The sequence below is a fragment of the Mesoplodon densirostris genome, chromosome 9 (genome assembly GCF_025265405.1).
Source record: "Mesoplodon densirostris isolate mMesDen1 chromosome 9, mMesDen1 primary haplotype, whole genome shotgun sequence".
Lineage (NCBI taxonomy): Eukaryota > Metazoa > Chordata > Mammalia > Artiodactyla > Ziphiidae > Mesoplodon > Mesoplodon densirostris.
In genome coordinates this window covers 21,892,731-21,912,250 of record NC_082669.1, presented here as the reverse complement: position 1 = coordinate 21,912,250, position 19,520 = coordinate 21,892,731, and the positions used below count along the sequence as shown (strand labels likewise).

Here is a 19,520-nt window from a genome sequence, read left to right as displayed (position 1 = left end):
CCAAATAAAAACCAATAGTGAGCCTCACAGAATGGCTTCAGCAATGGCACCCCCCCACACAGGGGGTGACAGTAGATGGGAAAGATGAGAGAAGTCAGGCTTGCTATTTCTCCGCAAAGTACAAATGTAAAAACTCGGAACACAACTTCACACGCAGAGAGGGGCGGACTAATGTTCGTGTTGGCAATGTCGTGTTTCTGACTTTGGTTAATAGGTTCATAGAGAATCAGCACTTAGAACCTGAAGGATGCCGTCCGCGGCCCCTCCTCCAGGTGGTAGGCTTGTATTCGCTTTGAACAGAGAAAAGTTTCCCTTGTGTGTTGTTGGTATTTTGTTTTTTGTGTTTTTTTGGTTTAGTCGTTTTTCTCAAAATGTGTTCACATTTTCATAATACACAGAAAAAAAGTATGTGGTTATTTGGTTTGCTTTAAGTCCATTATAAAACTGGCTTTGGGGAGACAGGTCGGGGAGGGAACGAGCCTTCCTCCATACACCTGCACTGTGGTGTAGTCCTTGTTTAAAAATTTTCAAAAAACATTTTTTTTTTCTTTTTTGGAAAATCCCATGGACACGTATAAACCATCCTGTCCACTTGGTGGTTTTCGTAGTCTTTTACTTACAAGGGTGATGACTGGGGCTACCTTAAAATTTATTTTTAATTTAATTTTTTCTTTTTTGGGGGGGGGGTTAGGGGATGAAGTCCCAAGGGTGGAGTTTAGTTTCTGTGGATTTTTTTTTTTTTCTGATTCCGGGTGGGCGTCTCTTTAGGAATTGTCTTCCCGTGAGTCTGTTAAGGGCTCCAGAGGGACTGCCGTGGCCGGCTCGTGCTGTTTTAAGCGTTTAATTGTGTTCTTCAGGGCTTGCCTCTTATTGCAGAACCAAACTCTAACTACTTCCCGGTCATAGTTCAGCTTCTCGGCAATTTCGGTCATTTCCTGCCCAGAGGGGTGTGTGTTCTTCTCAAAGTGGGCATTGAGGATCTCAAGGGCCTGGGGCGTGAAGGAGGTGCGCCTCTTGCGCTTTTTGGACGGTTCACTCCCGATAAACTCGGTCAGGTTCTGCATACCTGCCCGATGGCGGGCCTCAGCCTCAGCCATCCACCGCTCAAGCACCGGCTTGATCTTCTGGGCACTTTTAGGGGTGATGTCCAGCTTTTCAAACCTGGCAGGATACAAAAGGCCAGGGTTCAGTTTGGCTGTCAGACTGCTAGCTATAGTGTTCTCTTGGGCTTCCTGTGGTAGGAAAAAGTGGCTTCTCAGGATGGTGTGTCTGGGGGGAAAATTGAGAAAGAACAGTCTTACACTGAGTCCTCTGCTAGGGTGGGCCTCCTGCCTGCCTGCCTGCCTGCCTGCCTGACTGGCAGAGCAAATTCACTCCAGATAAGCAGCCAGCTGCAAGGTAGCCCTCCCCGCTCAAGCCAGCACCTGCCCTCCTGCATGCTTCATGCCCCTGCATGCAGCCCGTACACCCCCAAGCGGACCAGGTGAGCACGGGTGGAGACAGCACAACACAGCAGCCATCACGATGGAAACAAAAACCACTCGCAGATCTTTTTCCTGGAAATGCTTGAGATCTGAGCTTTGATTTGAATCCACCCAGCACCATTTCCCCCGAACTTCAGAATCCTTAAGGCAAAAATTAACACCAGGAAGTGACATCAAAGACAACAGCTGTCATGTTCTTTCGTTTAAAATGATTCTTTTTATGTTTTCCTTCTGGTTTCCTTAAATTCCCCCCACTGACTTGGTGATAAAAATGTTCTATCTATGCTAATCGTCAGGGATGGCAACTGGGACAAGTCTCTTTTATGGTTCTCTTTTCATCTCTGTTTTGTGTCTCATTTTAATCTCTTTCTCTCCCCTGGCCCCCAGCCCTCTCCCGTCTGTCTCTGGTAACAAACACTTTTCACCATATGTAAGTTAACAACATGCTCCCTTTTCTGGTAAAACATAGCCCCTTGCTACTTTACTGCTGGACTCAAACAGCTGGACACACTGTAATTGCTATGAACACCCCCCCCTCCCCTGGATGGGCTAGGGCCACCTCATGCCTTCCAACACCGTCCAGTGTAATGGTGTACTTTTGCAACAGAGTATCAAGCTGTGTTTAACGTGCTATATCTGCAAACTGTACTTGAATGATATCATTTTCTGTAAATGAGGTCTTCTATATATCAATTGCCATCTGCGATTCTTTGTTACACTGACTTAAAAAAAACTATGAAGCATCTTGGACAAAACTATCTCTAGTGTTTTAAGAGGTCATCCTGGTATCAAATTCATATGCACTCTCAACGAAATACAAAATAGTACCAATTCCTTTTATTTGTTTGTTTGTTCTAAATCCAAATTCACAACCCGCCAGGATGACAACTTTGGATCCATGGCATTCTCCTCTATCTTTTCAAGTTCAGTGCTGTCGAAAAACAACCCTCTGACTGCAGAGTGCATCTTATTACAATAGACTGTTTTCACGGAGTGAAAATGAACCCGCTTTAGTTGCAGTATGTTTTATAAGGATGCTTGCAAAAGGACACAAAAGGATAGGCTTCTTTTATGTGCCTTAATCTTATTTTGGCACTGCATTTTAGATGTCTTATGTTGTGATAAGCAGGGCCAGTAGTATCAAATTTTAATGTGATTCCGATAGCATTCCCTTCCACGTATAGATCAAGGAGTTATTTATTTATTAAAAAAAAAAACCCCAACTTTCAGCTGGTCAAAGAGGAAGGAAGTACATTTTGCTTTCAATATAAAATGAATTAATTATTTAATGCCATTTAATGAGCTGCTCACTTACGGCAGGCTCCCCTAAAGCCCTCGTTGTTGTGTTCACTTACCATCATTCATTATAAAAGCCCCAAAGCTGAAGTCTTGGTAGCATGACAACAGGCTTTACAGCGCCATGGCATGGGGGACAGAGCTTGTGATAGGGACGTCCACTGTATTGCTGGTGTGTCTTCCTCTGTGTCTCTGATGCAGAGGCACTTGTTAAAGCATCTCGAGTCACTGCAGCTCATAAGGGAGGAGTGACACCAGAGTGTGTGCAAATGCAGATTCTTCACCACCATGTAAATTAACTGGAGTGGTTCCACTGTCAGATCTAGGTCTCTTTCAAGACTTCCATTGTTTTTTCGTTGTTGGTAGTTAGCTCTGAAAACTACCCCGCTGAAACACCAGAAGCTAGAGAAAGGCTGAAAAGTCAAGGCATCTGCCATCTTCTATTAGACAGTGAATTCCCAAAGTTGCTTTTCATTTCGGCCATAGCTTTTTTGGCTTCCCCAGCGGAAGATTTTAGAAATCAACATATTTGATTGGGAACGCCCAAGAAACATTACGCGTGTTAGTGAAAACCTTAGATAGCACTTAAGCCACGAAAAGGAAATCACACTTTAGGACTAAGGAATAAGCCAAAGAGGACTTCAGCAACGATAGCACGTGGGCAACAACCTCAAAACCCGTGGCGTGCCTTTATCACAAGGCTGTTGAGATGAAACAAAGTTAATGTTTCCCAACAGGGAGCAACAGTATTCATATCATTTGATGCTGCTTGTTAGCGTTGATGCTTCGGTACATGTTGTCTGGAATAACATATACAAGCCTTGAAACAAATTTCCCAGCAGTAGTATCCTTGTACAGACTGAATAAAGGTTATTTTCTACAGGGAGGTATCTTATAAGAAAAAACAGTAGGGGAGGCCAGAGAAGTGAGAGGATCCTATGGTGCTTTTCGTATTTAACAACAATCAATGGGTTTTATGGAAAATCATTGAGCAAAATGTGAGCTGCAAGTGACTACCCCATACGGATGTTATTTATAACCTTAGTCTTAAACTGCAGGAAAAGTACACTTCTGTCCTTTGGGGAATACATTAAAAGTATAAAGAGCAGATAAAAAGACAGCATTTCATGGGTCACCAAGAACAAAATCCACTTAAATGAGTTTAGAGTTGGTTTCCTGGCTTTTCCTGATGGAGGAGGACTCATAAGACATTGCCCAAGAGGAAAAAGCTCTTACCGAAGGCCTTTGTTACCTCATGCATAAACATGGGATTAGTGCAACACACACATGCACGCGCAGGGTCTGCTTCTGGCGGCTTGACCCAGATCAACTCAAACACAGCCAAGGCTGGCTTCTGTCATTTATGTATTTAATTTTGGGAAGGATAGGGTGAGGTTAGGCCAAACTCTCACTACCCTTTTCTGAGCCATGGAAAGCAGCTGCTCCGTTTTTTAAAAATGTGCTTTTAGACTTGTGTCTGGCAAGGCAAGGTTAAAAATTCCTTTGTGGTCACAGGATGGTTAATTTTTTTTTTTTAAGGTGTGTTTTCTTGGAAAATCCGCATAGCCATCCCTGAGCAGAAATGGTGGGAGCTTTAACACCACCTGGGACTGGCAGCTTCACGACATCCATCCACAGACAGGAGACAGTGGATCTCAGCTGCGTAGGATGGTGGGTTCAGAAGCTTCTGGCCCCCCGGTGGGGGGAAGGTGTGTATTTCCAATGAAACCGCCTTGGAAGTTCTTTGTGAGTTGACAGGAGTCGTCCAGCCAGGCCCCCAAGTCTGCTTTAGCAACTCCACTTCCGTCGATATCACCAATCCCAACACACAGCTACCCCAGACTCCATTCCCACACTCCACCCCTCCAGCTCGGCCCACCCGAAGAAGAAAAGCTGAGCCGAGAGGACAGACGAGGCCCGGGCCAGCCAGGAGGGGTGACAGCGCGTGGGCACGGGTTACCTGCAGATGGCCGACTGGCTGTACGCGGGGCCCTCTGTGGCACTGAGCGCCTGGCCCACCTGAGTCTGGGTCAGGCCAAGGGACAGGCGCCGGATTTTAAAAGCTTTGGCAAATTCTCGCATCTCCTCCAGATTAACCCCATCCACCTCACCCGCTGCCGTCTGAGGATCTGTGGAGATGTTTGCAAAAAATAGGGTCAATGCGTCAACGCACATCTCAGTGCTACGCGTTCTTGACGGCTGAGGAGAAAGTGGCTCGGTTCCTAACAGCAGAGCGGTGGGAAGCCACGCCGCAGAACGTTCTTTGTCTGCCGGCTGAGGCACTCAAGCCCCCATCCGCAACTCATTCCACCTGCACAAATCATCCTTCAAGGTAGTTCTGTCCCAGATAAAACCACGGCAAGCCTACCCTGCCACTTCCACAATGCAAGAGCGAGCTCCTTACCGCTTAACAGACAGCAGCCAGGGCAGGGGGGCACCAGCTATGGGGGATGCGACTCCATTTTGCCCATAAATATGTTCAGATATCATGTAAAAATAGAAAGATGGAAAGCTTTCCTTTTGAAATGTCTTACCTGGACTCTTTAGTGCTAAGAATTGCCCTTGAAAAAAAATAGTATTTTGTATTTTCCTGTACCCGAGCACCGCTGCAGCCAGGCTAACAGATGGTAACGTTGCCTAATTTATTATGTTCACATTAGCCCCTCAGAAGTGCATGCTTATGAAGCTGTGAGAATAATAGTCTCCCCCCACCCCGCATAGCAATTTCCTGACACAGACACCTTTGTCCCCTGAAAGGGCACAGAATAAAAAATGCCTACTGCAGGAAGGCTCCTTTGGTGCCAGATAACTCGGTCAATTTAGGACTTATCAAGGGAAATGACACAACAGCTGGAGAATGAAACTATCCCCCACCCCCCGCAACCCCCCCCACCTCCAGCTACTGATCCCTGGATAAATGAAAGCACACACCAAGCTGGAGACAGCATGGTTTGGGGATGGTGGAAGATTTCAAAGGACTGCTCCATCCTGCCTGGAGCGAAGCCATTCTCCCTGCAAGCCGACTCTATTGTTCTTCACCTCATTCCCCGGACTTAGGTGAAAAGTTTTTCTCTTCCTCTTTCTGCACAATCACCCACCAATTTCAGTCAATTACAGGACTTGTCTAAGGAACTGGGGTGGACTGTATTAGCCTTCTGGGCTTCAGGCTATAGAAACGCCTGTTATCATGAAAAGAAATACATTGGTACCCCAAGGACCAATTTGTCAAGGACTTTTAAATAAAGATGTTAATATCTGTGGCAAGGGGCCTTGGAGCTTCCTGTATAGACTCTGTCGACAGATCAGCCATGGAGGTGTACGCTGTACCCGTATCTTCTCAATAAAAACAAAGTCCTGTAGAATTTTTACACATCATGAAGCATAATTTCATGGAGGAAAGATGGGTGGAAAGTGGTGTAATAACTGCAGTTAGTCTCTGAGTATTTCTTAAGTGACTCCTAGGAGCCCTAATGAGTGGAGAGAAGGAACAAGAGAAAGAGACGGGGCAGTTCCAGCCTCTGGAGTTTGCTGTCTACAGGGATTTGGGGCTCAACATTACGAATGAGAATAAGAGAAAAATACCAGGTCGCGTATAATCAAGGAGTAGTGTCGCAGCCACACTGGAATTTACAGAGAATGGAGAGGTGACAGGAGGGAGGATTCATCTGGGTCTTACCCAGTGGGCAGCTTTCAGAGAATATTCTGGTCGGTGGGAGCAGGGTGCAGATGGGCACAGATGTGGGGGAGGGGCAGAGCGCGGTGGAGGCCTGGGGCGGGGGGGGGGTGCTTGGTAGGGGGCGAGGGGGCGCCCGTGCTGGGAGTGGTGAATATTTCAATTTAGGACATTGAGAATCTATGTCCATGGACGGGGGCAGAGGGTGACTATAAAACTAATTTGCCTGTTAAGATTAATTAAAACCCTGCTTTTTCTCCCCAGCTTCACCCCGGAAGGCCGGCATCATTTGATTAACAGAGACTTGTTTGGGTTGTGCCTGGTGTGAGCTGCCCTCTGGATCTTAATTCCCACCAGCGTGGAGAGTTTGCTAAGGATTCCGGGAGGTCCCATCCACGCACACAGCAGCTTTGAGCCCCTCCTCCGTTTCTTCGTTTAAAAATTCCTAGAGCAGGGGCTTCCCTGGTGGCGCAGTGGTTGAGAGTCCGCCTGTCGATGCAGGGGACACGGGTTCGTGCCCTGGTCTGGGAAGATCCCACATGCCGCGGAGCGGCTGGGCCCGTGAGCCATGGCCGCTGAGCCTGCGCGTCCGGAGCCTGTGCTCCGCAACGGGAGAGGCCACAACAGTGAGAGGCCCGCGTACCGCAAAAAAAAAAAAAAAATTCCTAAAGCAGAAGTCGCAAATGAGCAGCTTGCAAATAAAACTCAGCTTTCCGAGGGCGTACAATTTGGGGGAATCTCTGGCCAACATTAAACACTGGGAGATATCTAAAGAAAAATTTAGATTTGTCATGCTCTTCTGAAACGTTAGAAGCTCTGGTGTCACCAGGTCCGCACCTGCCCTTGGGAGCAGTCAGTCAGCTGGCACTAGTCCAGGCCGCCCCTTCAGTTCCTCCTTCCCAGCCCTCCTCGGACCTGCTGCCTTGCTGAACCTGTGTGGTGACTCTGTCCCGAGGGGGCGGAAGTTGGTTCTGGATGTGGCCCCCCCCAGGACCGAGGTACATAAACAGAACCGATGTGCGGTATCCGTGTGATATTAACATCTCATAGGGGAAGGGGGGCGAGGATAGGAAAGTCTAAATGGCTCCTCGTAGGGCGGGGAGGCAATAATAAACTAAGAGCTGAGAAGGTCTGGTGTAGAACACAGAGCGACACTTGGCATAGAACAGCATAGGGAGTGGGGCCTGGCCTCTCTCCAAGAGGGAAGGAAGAGGAACTGATGGTCTTGCAAACGTGGGCAGTGGAGGTTCAAAACTGAGGGTGAAAAAATGGAAGCCGGAGACTTTCCTTGTAAAGATATGGCTTTTAGGACAGTGGTTTTCTTAATTAGGTAGGTCTAGGAGTCACCTGATGGGACCCGGGATGTGCATGTTTAACAACTACCACAGGCGATCCTGATGCAGAGGACCCACTGACCCTGCAGACAGAGGCTTTCACTGCGGCTCTGGCCTGACCGAGTCTGGGTGTGGCATCCTCTGCATGTCGACCCTTTACCTGCACTCAACCCTTTACCATCATTATTCACCAGGTTCCACTACACAGAGAACTTGCTCTACCATCTTGGGTAAGATGATGGGTCAGAAAGACTACTGGGCAGGTGCCCCGTCCTTGCCTTCCTCCACCCCTGGCCTCACTGTCTATGACAAGTGGCAAACAACTGGGACCAGTGGTGGGCTGGGGTGGCCGTTGGGAGTCTGGAGTTGGGGGGAGATTTTTTCTCTGAGCAAAGCTAAGTAGCTCCTGTGGGAAGTAAATCTGTTGCCTTACATTAGCCCCATCTCTAGATCAATAGGAATCAACTGAAGGATTCAGGTGATCTGGAAGGATCTCCAAGGTCTACTCCAGTCCCAGGGTCTGTGCTGCCACCAGAGTTGGCAGTGCAGCACCGGGCAGGTTTATGACTGGGAAACAATTTTGTGTAAGTCTATTCTAGTTTATGCCTTGCCTTCTGCTGCCTTTATTGTTTATCTCCTTTCTAGTTCCTTGAGACCAGCGACTAAATCCATTGTGTGTGATTGTACAAGTGGCTTTTGGCCAGATCGCTGATAATAACCAGAGTTAAAAAGAAAGCTATGGTGTCTTATCCCCTTGTCCTGAGCAGCTGTGTGGATCATTGACAGTTTTACTCTGAAGCTCAGAGAGGTGGGCGCCTTGCCCCCTGAGCCCTTGGACTTCTGTGAGGCCCCAAACACTCATCACACCAGGAAGCTGAATTCCTTCTTTCTCCTCTCGCACATTTCCCACTCTTGTCTTCTTCCTGGTTCTACTTCTAGAGCTGATAAGTTAGGAATTCTGGTGAAATTTAAACAGGGTGACAGTCTATTGGACAAAGGTCTGGGGAGAGGAAACCAGTGTCTCATTGTGCAATTTGTTGATTGCTGGAGACAAGCTGCTTGGCTTTCTTTACATTATTGGTCTCATCCATAAAAACCAGATGGCGCCATGTATTATTATGGTTTCGTTCCATGGATCCCAGGACTACAAAAGTCTCCAAAGAAGGGGTCCATCCACGGACAAATATTAGTCTTACCCTGATTACAACATGTGGGACATGTCTTCCCACGTTGGGAGAACGCCTTAGATGGTGCCTCTAAGATGTTTTGAATTAACAAGAAACTAATGCTTTTTTTTTTGGTGCCAAAGTTTCTGTCTTAAACTCTTGAGGTTTTCTTCTCCACTGTTGGACAGTTCCCATTCATTAAGGGTTATATGCTTTTTCTATTTCCATCATGTCATTCCTTCTGGCTCTGGGGAGGTTGGTTAATTTTAAGGATGAATCTCAGGCCACCTTGATGGGGACTTCAGAGGGAACCCTCAGGTCCCCCACAAGGTGGATCCAGCATCTTTAACCAGCTCTAGGGAAACCCAGTCTGGGACTTCTCTGCACTGAAGAAGAAGTGCACCTCTTATAGAAGTTTGCTCCAGATTAAGTCGGCCCAGTATATTGAGTACAAAGTCAGGAAGCAACGACTTCCACAGTTCTCCCTGAATCTGAGCCTTGCTAAAGGAGCCAGAAGATCAGCCTACATAGGGATTGATTGGCCTGGAGATTTATAATACACTGGCATTGAATGTTGGCAGTGATTCATAAGTATAATGATGACGTTTTTCCCCAATCAAATCTGGAATGCAGGGGCTGAAAAATAAAAGAGTTCTTTGGGAGCTAAATGCAAATTGCGTGAACACAAACCTGTTCTGTAGACTCTGGTTGCATGGTCACTGGGCCCATACTGAATTGAGCACTCAGGATGGACCAGTACAGATATCTGTTTTGTTTAATTTTTAAAATTTAGCTCCTTCCAACTGCTCACCTGGACATCAGTGTAAGGGGTTGCTAAATGGGTCGAACAGTTGCCATCCATCCACATCTTCCTTCTACAACCTCTGCTTGTGGGACTGTTACAGGAGAAACATGCATCTATAAAGAAGGTGCCAGGTATGACTTAACTGCCTTCTAAACATCCATCTGCTTTTTAGTGCTGCTCTCACAGCAAATAATGGGCATATTTACCAAATATTTCTGAGAAATAAGAAACCATTTGGGAACGTGCAATGCAATTTGGGAGAACAGCTTGCTTGCAATACGGTGACTTCACTGAGTTGTGGAAAATGGTGTGAAACTGATCAAGTGAATCAGGGGTTCCACTGTGCCATAAGCTATCACCAGACATCTTTATGTTCACTTTATAGTTTGGGTTTTTCTGATATTAACTCTCAGTCCCTCTGCTGTCTAAGAATTAAGTTTACAGGCCAGGGGTTTAAAAAAAAGTGTCCTGAAAAACCAAACCAAACCAAATCCATCAAAGAATAAAAAAGTCCCAAGTCCACCTGTTTTTAAGCAGGAACTGTGTAAATCCTAAGTCAATTTGGGACTTTGTTTTTTGTTTGACTCTTCTAGGCTTTCCAAAAGCCCTGCTATGGAAACTACAGTTAGCCCTGGTGACTGAGGAGACCGAGCAAGGTTTGACACAGGGCAGGCTGTGCAGGTGCTGTGAACAGGTGTGCAGACGTCTTAAGGAGTGTACACATTTGGTGTTAACCCTGTGTTCTTTTGCCTGGAGTAGGGCAGGTTATGGATGATCCACCTGCTCCAGTTGATCTGGAGCAATGGCAGATTGCCCAGCACTGGGCAACCTTGCCCATGACCTGTGAGGGTCCATTCACCAAGGTTTTGACCACAGGTTCAAATCCATTTTGACCTGTTTTGAACTATGGCCTTGGCCTAGTGCAGAGATTTGCTGACCCATTCACCATCCCACTTAATTCAAGGATTATTTACTCCAGCAAGTCCTTCTGTTCTGTCTCAATCTCCAAAACTGAGTTCACTCTCTCCTGTATTGCCATAGTCTTTATTCGTACACTGACCATAGCATTTGTTTCCCTTTATTGTAACTGTGTTTCTTTGTTATCAGTTCATGACCTCCGCCAGGGCAGGGACCACATCTAGCTTATTTCTGCTTTCTTAATATCTATCCCTGTGCCTGCATATACATGGTGCTCAAAAAGCTTATTTTTTATTTTTAAGTTGACATCCTCTGACTAAAACACGCTTTTCCCTCCTGTAATTTAATCCGTGTATCAACTACATCTGAAGTATGGGATCAGGTCTCCCTATATTAGCTTATTTGCAAATTTGGTAAAGTTTAATCTCAGAAAAAAAGTAATTTTAAATGCATAGTTCATGCTTGAATATAAATTTCAAAATATGCAAGATGTCTAGTTTTTCTCATATTGGCTCAGAGAAAAAGCTTGTGCTTTAATTGTAAGACATGGGTTCAGGCATTTAAAAATTATTTGAAGAATATTTAGGTGATTTGATAGAGCTTATCGTTCAAATTGCACTGGATAAAATTTATGTGAAAGCATCCTGTCTTTTTAAGGCAGCAGTGCTGTGTAGAATGTGTATGACCCATTGAGTCCAGATGTCTGGGTTATCCTTCTGGCTTTGTCACCCAGGAGACTGGTCACACACTGTCTCTCAACTAAGACTGAATCTGGCCTCTCTGACACAAGATGGTCGAGATGGGTTGTACTTTTCAGGATCTATTTGATGCCAGCTTCAATATCTGAACATGAGAATTTATATTACCTTGTTGTGAACATTCAAATCAGAAAAATAGTGAAAGTGCTTTGAAAACCCTACTTTGCAAAAGGAGGCTTAAACAGAGGTGTGTTGAGGGGGTGGTAATGAGCATCAGAAAATGCTTCAGGTATTATTCATTCTCTAGAAGGGTCTTGAGACAGAGGGAATTAACTAAACAACATGCTCAAAATCTGTAGCAGTTGTAAGCCCAGCAATGCGTTTGTGTAAAGTGTGACACCCGGTAGTGGTACTCCTGGACCCTCTCATACCTGCCAGAGAAGGCTCCTCTTTCAGCCTCTGCGTATGAGTTTGCAGTTTCTTGCTTCAAGTGCAAGTGGTAAAGGAGTCTCTTTTCCCCAGTTCTGTATATTTCTCATCAAGGATATGCAATGTGGTTCATTCATTCTACACGTAGAACCTAGATATCCCATTGGCCACTGTGCAATTGAAATTTCATTTGGCCCATTAAGTAGCTCTGGAAAAGGCTAGTCCTTTCCTGCCCAGCTTGAGACAAATGGCAAGATAGAACCCAGTGCCATCCATCCGTCTGTCTGTCTGTCCATCTATCCATTCATTCACCTCTCTGTCCATCCAAAATGTATTGTTTACCTTGCGTAAAATACTGCTGGCTATCTCAGTTCTGAGCTCTGTGGCTCCTGCCCTGAAAGCTGGTCAGTTTCTCCCTTCTGAAGCGGCCGGACTGACTCAGCACATCAGAAGGCACCTGAGGTGGAAACGGCCCCTCCACGTACACATTTGAGGGGGTCGGGGGGCCTGCTTCCCCAAGGAACCGTCTGGCCCTGGGCACGGACCTCATCCCAATACTGGCCCAGCAGGGCCAGGAAATTCCTGTTCAACTTGAAAGAAGCAGAAAGAGAGGCAGGGAGGAAGGGATGTAGGGATGCACGGATGGGGTGGGAGGAGGGAGGGAGGGAGAGGGAGAGAGAGAGAGAGAGAGAGAGAGAGAGAGAGAGAGAGACATTGCAATTAGGCAACGAGAAGGCCACCATGACTTAACGGAGCCAGAAAGGATACTTACTGCTGACTAACTGGCCCACGCTCAAAGCCGAAGAAGAGGAGGATGAGGAGGAAGCAGAGGGAGGCTGCCGGACGGGGCTTTGAGACATGGATGCTTGGCTGTGAGCCAGGTGCAGAAGGCTGCTTTGGGAGGCTGCTTGACCCACTGACGTCTGGGAGGGTTGGTGGAGCTACATTGGGGGATGTAAAAAATACACAAAGGCATGAAAAATTAGGAGGGAAATGCCAGGGAACAGAAGTGTCATCTGGGGTTGAATCATTTCCAAGAATATATGCTTCTCTGGAAGAGTGCACACCCTACACAACAGGGAGGATTTTTTTTTTTTTTTTGTATATAATATGTTGCTGCTGCCTTGACAGGCATTTTATTAGTAATTCTAAATATATTATTAATTTCTTACTTAGCTTGCTGGAGCACCCAATTTTCTACATTTCCTGACCGCGGTGTGCCATTGCACTCTTTCTGCCTGTTCATGCAATTACAGTGCACTTGACAGGCTTCTCAAGAACGTATAGATAAAATATAACACCTACCATCAACTCGGAATGCAAACCTCAATATCAAAGGCAGGCTGTGCCCAGCCTTTTTGTCTTAGGTAACTGGGGTTTTTAGGAAAGTTCCAATTTAGGCTGAGTGTATATGGGAACTTCCTGCTCTCCCAGACCGAAGAGTCTGGGTGGATTACTGTGGAGTCGGAAAAAATGCTAAGATCCTTTGGAAATTAAGAAAGAAATGGGGGCAGTCAGGACAAACTGATTAATATTTGTAGCTCTGTTGTCACTGTCTAACTCTGTGCCAGCACTTTGTTCGGGACTTTTATGCCCTCTCATTTCACTCCTATGTCAGCCTGAGAAGTGGGTATGATTTTGACCCCTTTTTTACCAACAAGGAAGCTGAGGCACAGACACTTTAAAGGATTTGGTAAGTTCCTTTGGCAGGTGGGGAGGATCTGGTCTCTGGGCCTGTGAAGTCTGACCCCAGGGCTTGAGCTCTTAGTCACAGCGCCTCAAGTAAGAATTCACTTTTTAAAAAATTTTGTGTGCCGTAAGGAAGGTGGTCTTTATGTCCATGTGCTCATGACTCCTTCACAGGTCATCAAAGTGCTGTTGTTCTGAGAGCTGAGAAGCTCAGCTGAGGGGAGGAAGAAGAGCGAAAAGGGAAATGCTTGCAGGTGCCGGGTCCACTTAGATGCCCGGGAGGGGTCTCCACCCATGTATTGACCCTCTAGGAAGCTGACACAAAGAGCAGCCCAGGACCCAGCGCAGGTGCACAGGTAGCCTCAGCAGTGGCCACCTTTGTTGGTTAGACAGAGTACTTTACAAAGTGCTTTCACAGCCATCATCACACTCCCAGAGGTGTAGGAAGGTCTTTATAAAAGGTTTTTATAAAAGGAAGTCAGACTGGGGGCAGAATCAGGCCAAGCCCTGAACTTTGGTGGAAGAGCCAACTACAAAAAATCAGGCACTGATCTTTTACCACCTCCTCGGGATCTAAGAGTCAGCCCGGAAGGTTTCAACTTCACACTTGTCCCTGCTTTCCCAGCTTGTGTTCAATTTCTCATTCAACTTTATCGAGATATAATTTACACATAATACAATACACCCATCGAATGCAAACATTTTGATGAGTTTTGTCGAATGTATACATCTGTGAAACCACCACATAATCAAGATACAGAACCTTCCTATCATTCTATGAAATTCCCTAAGCCCCTTTGCGATCAATTTTCCCTCACCTCCGGGCTTTCTGCCATAATGGACTCATTTGGTATGGTTCTAAAAATGGAATTGTATGGCATGTCCTCTTTTTGCATCTGGCTTCTTTTGCTCAGATACCGTTTCTGAGATTCACCCGTTTTGTTGCATATATCAGGAGCTCATTCCTTTTTATTGCTGAATACTATATATAGTGTATACCTGTATGTATACCTATGCCACAGATTGTTTATTCATTCATCTGTTGATGGACATTTGGGTTATTTCCAGTTTGGTGCTGTTATGAAGAAAACTGTGATAAACACTGATGTACAAGTCTCTGTGTGTACCTTGTGTTTTCATTTCTTATATGTAAATACCTAGGAGTGGAGTTGCGGAAATGACTGGGTCATACCATAAATGCACATTTACCTTTTAAAGAAACTACCAAGCTGATGTCCAAAGTGATGGTAGCCTTTGACAGTCTCACCAGCAATGTATGAGAATTCCAGTTGCTCCACATCGGCACCAACACCTGGGACCGTCAGTCCTTCTAATTCCCTAAAGTGTTTTTAACCATCAATTAACATCTTACTTTCAAACAACTGTTAGTCAAGTGCTACTTTGGAAATGTGCTTCAGGAGCTATTTCCCCTCTGGTTCCCCGTGGTGATGCTTTTGCTTCTCTCATTCACGTGTTAGCTCTATGTGGCAGACACTTGGCGTGATTACGGGGAAGTAAATGGTTGTCCCTAGGCCACGAGTCTGCTGAACATGAGGATCCAGGCTCCCACCCCACAGTTCAGGGCTCTTTCCAGGATGCCAGGCTGTCCCGCTCCAGAATTGTCTGCAGTTACATCTCAAGTGAACAGCCTTATTATTACTCCACTGTGCAAAGGCTGTGAACTGAAGACAGTTGTCATTGACACGGAACCCAAATTAATATGCATCAAGCATCTGCCTAAAGTAATTAGCCAGTCTGCTGAGCACATAATCAACAATTGAATCCAGTAAATTTTACTCTGTAGGAACACACACTGAAGATTAAATCTATTTTTAATTTGCTTAATAAATTGTGATGGATATTTGCATGTCAGCCTACCCCCTCTAACCTACTGAGTTGTCCTTCTAAATATTGTTACTTGACAAAAGCTTTGTACAGTTTGGAGTTACTGAATCATGCGCCAGTCTTCGGTTTTACCATTTCATCAATAAAAACTGGCCCTGGGTGTGGCAAAGTACCACCAAGGAACTGGAAAAGACAATAATCAATTTAAATTTTTCTGCCTCAGACACAACTCAGTAAAGAAAAAATTACAAAAAAAAAAAAAAAAAAAAAAAGAAAAAATTACTAGGCTGCAATCTCATTTAGGAGTCACTAAAGCAAGCTATGGCTTATGCATTAAGCTACGCAGGAGAAGGAATTCTAGAAGAAAGTAAAATAGTTCTTTTAGGAGTTTGTTCTATGTCTACGTAGTTAGAGAGATGAATCTAAGATATCTAAGAATCTAGGAAAGATGTATTCCTTCCAAAGAAAATAAGCATTTTTTAGGACACTGGGGGCCTGCTTATCCTCCAGAGTTCAACCAGACACTTCAGAACAACCAATAAAAATTCTGAAAGGTTCTTAATTGTCAAAAATCAAGATTTTATGGTTATGGCATTTCTAGCAGATTAATACAGGCTGAGAGCACGGGGAGTCCACAAAAGAGGAAAGTGAAGGGGCGGTTCATGTTAGCCTGGGGCTCTGCTTTATCCAGAGAAGGAAGGAGAGGACGAGGTCCATCTCACACAGTGAATGAGCAACAGGGAGGCACAGGATTGAGTCTGAAAAGCTTTATACTTCCTGCTGCCTTTCACAGGCTGCCTGCGATGGTTGGTGTGTGTTAGTTGGCACTGCCGGAAATGTTGAACATATTCAACAAAAATAGATACAGGCCCACTTTGAAGTCCTTCTTGAACTTCTGTGCCACTGCTTCTCATCTATCTTCTATGTATAACACACTATATCCTTAATAACATTTTAGTTTCTGGAATAAAGCATCTTCTAATTAAATGCACGATTGACATAAAAACAAGTGGGGGTGGAAAATGGGATAAAATGCAGAACCAGAATGTGATAGAGGAGACGGAAAAGTCAATCCACGTAAACAGTAAAATTCAAATGGGATTAAATATAGAGAAATTCATTGGAGCGGGGAGGGAGGAGAAACTGTCCAAACATGCAGAGGCAAAATGGAGGAGACCTGGGCTTTTATAAATATCTCAGGGAGGCATAATGAACCCCCGGCTAAAGCCCCATTGTGGTGCTATGGAGAAAATGAGTATAACCCCGAGGGCTCTAGCAGAGGAAGCCAGAGTGTGCAGGAAGACATCATGATTCTCTCCCTCCTTCTCTGCAACGGCTGGCATTTTTCTGTGTACTGGGTCCCTTATGATAGCTGGCAGAGAAATGAAATCAGTGGTTCTCAAGATTCAGGGCTTTCAGAATCACCTCGAGGGCTGTTAAGATACAGAGCCCTGGGCCCCATCCCCACAGTGTCTGGTGCCGTAGGTGCAGGGTGGGCCTCAAGAATTTGCATTTCTAACAAGTTCCCAGGTGAAGATAATGTTGCTGGTTGAGGGACCACCCAAGGTTTTGGAAGGAGCTTCTCCTAGAAAAAAGGTAAAGAAAGTGGACTTACTATGTCTAGACAAGAGAAGCCAGAGCCCGAGTTTAATAAGAACCTTTAACAATTAGGAGGGCATAAAGAATACCTGAGTGTTACTGAGTTCATTCTACCGTGGACAGGACAACTGCACAGGTGTGACATTTGCTGAAAGATTCAGGGTTGACCTCAGGACAATCTAACTTGAAAAATTTTGAGGACTAAAATTTTGAAAGATTTTGATAACTACAATCTCCCTTGGGTATCATGTTCTAGACATTTAAATCTAGACATTTCAGTTATCAAAAATTTTCTAGACATGATACCCAAGGGAGATTTTAGTTATCTCTGCAGGAAGTTTAGAAAAGTATGGAGGGAGTTATCCTTCTGGCAGAGTTTAGGAGACCTACTGGGTTTCCTCTGGCTCAGTTCCATGGCTCTGAAGCATCTCTTGAGGCTATAAGCAGGAAGCAGAGCCCCAGGGGTAAGGCTCCATCACAGGCCCCTCCTGCCTGCAGGGGAGTAGATATGGCAGAAGCTCTAATCATCTCAGGAAAGAGAACTGAGAGCAGTGTCACTCCTCCAGCCACCATGAGGATGTGACGAAGTGAGGAGAATCAGAACCTGAGCAGCATTCGGGACCGATGCCCAGACACAGGCAGCAAAGGCCAAGGCAGTCATCACGCAAGCTTGGGACACACGACCAGGGCTCAGCAGGGACAGGGATGGGACAGGAGTCAGATCTTAGTGCAGAGGAAGGGGTCGACAGAGAGAAAAGAGAACTAGAGAAGACAGTGCTGTGTGGAAGGTCTCCCCGGCTGCCGGCAGGTGCTCATTTGGAACATACTGGAAAATGCAGAAGACACAGAATTGGAAAGCCACAGAAGGGCCTGGGCTGGGCTCTTCTGGGAGCATGGCTCTGGGATCCGGCGTCCCGGACAAGGAAACACTATAGTTCGGCAACAATTATATTTGAACATGATGGATGGAGCACCCAGCGTGGGCGGGGTCCTGAGCAAGGCTGAATCAGTCTGGTCTCAGCCTCCTTTCAGGTGCAGACTCATAGTGACAGTACAGGTTGATGACAGTGAATGGAGCAAGGGGAAGTCAGAGGTGAGGGAATGATACAGGCAAGCTTCACGAAGGAGGGATCCCGGGCAGAGGGACAGTGGCGGGAGCTTCCCCGACAGAGGAGGTGGGAGAGGCATTCCAGGCCAGGGGCACAGGGTGAGCAGGGAGCCTGCCCCGTCAGCTGAGCTCAGCCGGAGTGATAAGGGGAGACCACAGAGGTGAGATGCCCAGATATGTGGCTGGAAGGTCAAAGATCTCTTTTGTACTGGGGTCACTGACACACATTTCATCCGTCCAGGAAACCCCTAACGCTATTTTAGATCCCTTGTGGGTGGAAATGCCTCATGTGTGTCTCATTCTGGGTGGCTCCAAGAAAAAACTGGGGACTACTGATTCAGGTAAGGGCTGGGGAAAAACAGGGAAGTGAGGACATTTTTTTTACTTGAAAAAAATGGATGGATTTGGATAATCATACGGCATTTTAGAGAGCTAAGTTAAATAAACCACTTTGCTTTGTCTTCCTACCAAGATTACATTTTGAAGAACAATTGAGTGCCTTCATGGGTGGTAGTCTCCCAGTATCACAGCTATGATATTTAATTTTTGAAAAATTTCAATGCTTTGACTTTACAAATTAGAACATTTTCCCTTTCAAATGTCTCTAGTTCCTTAATGACACTAAAAAAACCCCTCCCATTAACTTTTGTTGGGATTTAGTCAGAGGAAGAATAAATATACACAAAATGATGTCTGTGCTGCTCATGAAGAATTCATTAATTCACAGTCACAGGATAGTAAGAGCAAAGCCCGGGCACCTGGGTGACTCTGACTTTTGACGCTGCAGAGTCCCATGGAGGGAACAAAAGGTTACTTTTGAGCTCTCGCCAACTATTTTGTATTAAGTAATTTGTTTCATGCACAGAAAGATACTCCCCTCTCGCTCTCTGTCTCTCATTTTTATCTAGTCCTTTTCTCACTCTTATTTTCTTGCATTGCTCACCAAGGATCTCTGATGTGATATCTAGAGCTATCAGATCCTGGTATATATTTAAAAAAAAAATACTGTTTGTATTTCAGATGATAACGTTGCAGGTTCTCAATCTTTCATCACTGGAATAAATCATCATCCAGACTGGATGACTCTTCACTCAGATTTTATTCAGGCTCTTCTAATTCGTGGCAGGCAGGTGTGAAAATTAAAGACGTAATTACTTTTATTAAATTAAAACAAATCACCCCGTGTCGTCTGGCCCAAGAGCTCTGTACTTCACTCTATAAAACTGGACCTCTGAGTGTGAGTTAGGGAACTCTCTGCTCCTGTAATTTATGACATATTTTACTGTTGGAACTATGCTCTTGTGAGATCAAGCATTTGTCATAAATCACATGAAAAAAAATAAACTGAGAAACTTCTCTACTGTACGATAGAAATCCTTTATTTTTTAGTGGTTGTCCATATTATATTTCTTCCATGTAAAGGGTAATATTTAAAGAAAAAAATTGAAGACCACTATCCTTATACCTCCAGTTGTG

At 45.3% G+C, this 19,520-nt stretch overlaps 1 protein-coding gene across 2 annotated transcripts in view; it reads right to left on the bottom strand.

Moving 5' to 3' along the window:
- Positions 1–764: 764 nt before the first annotated feature.
- Positions 765–19,520, bottom strand: part of POU6F2 (POU class 6 homeobox 2) — a 480,044-nt gene continuing 461,288 nt past the window's right edge. The window contains exons 8-10 of one of the 2 annotated variants that reach the window (XM_060108430.1): positions 12,576–12,744; positions 4,741–4,909; positions 765–1,269 (exon numbers count right to left, since the gene is read on the bottom strand). In XM_060108430.1, the coding sequence (XP_059964413.1) occupies positions 765–1,269; positions 4,741–4,909; positions 12,576–12,744 (843 nt within the window). The remainder of the gene's footprint in view (positions 1,270–4,740; positions 4,910–12,575; positions 12,745–19,520) is intronic. The other variant, XM_060108432.1, reaches the window with a different exon arrangement.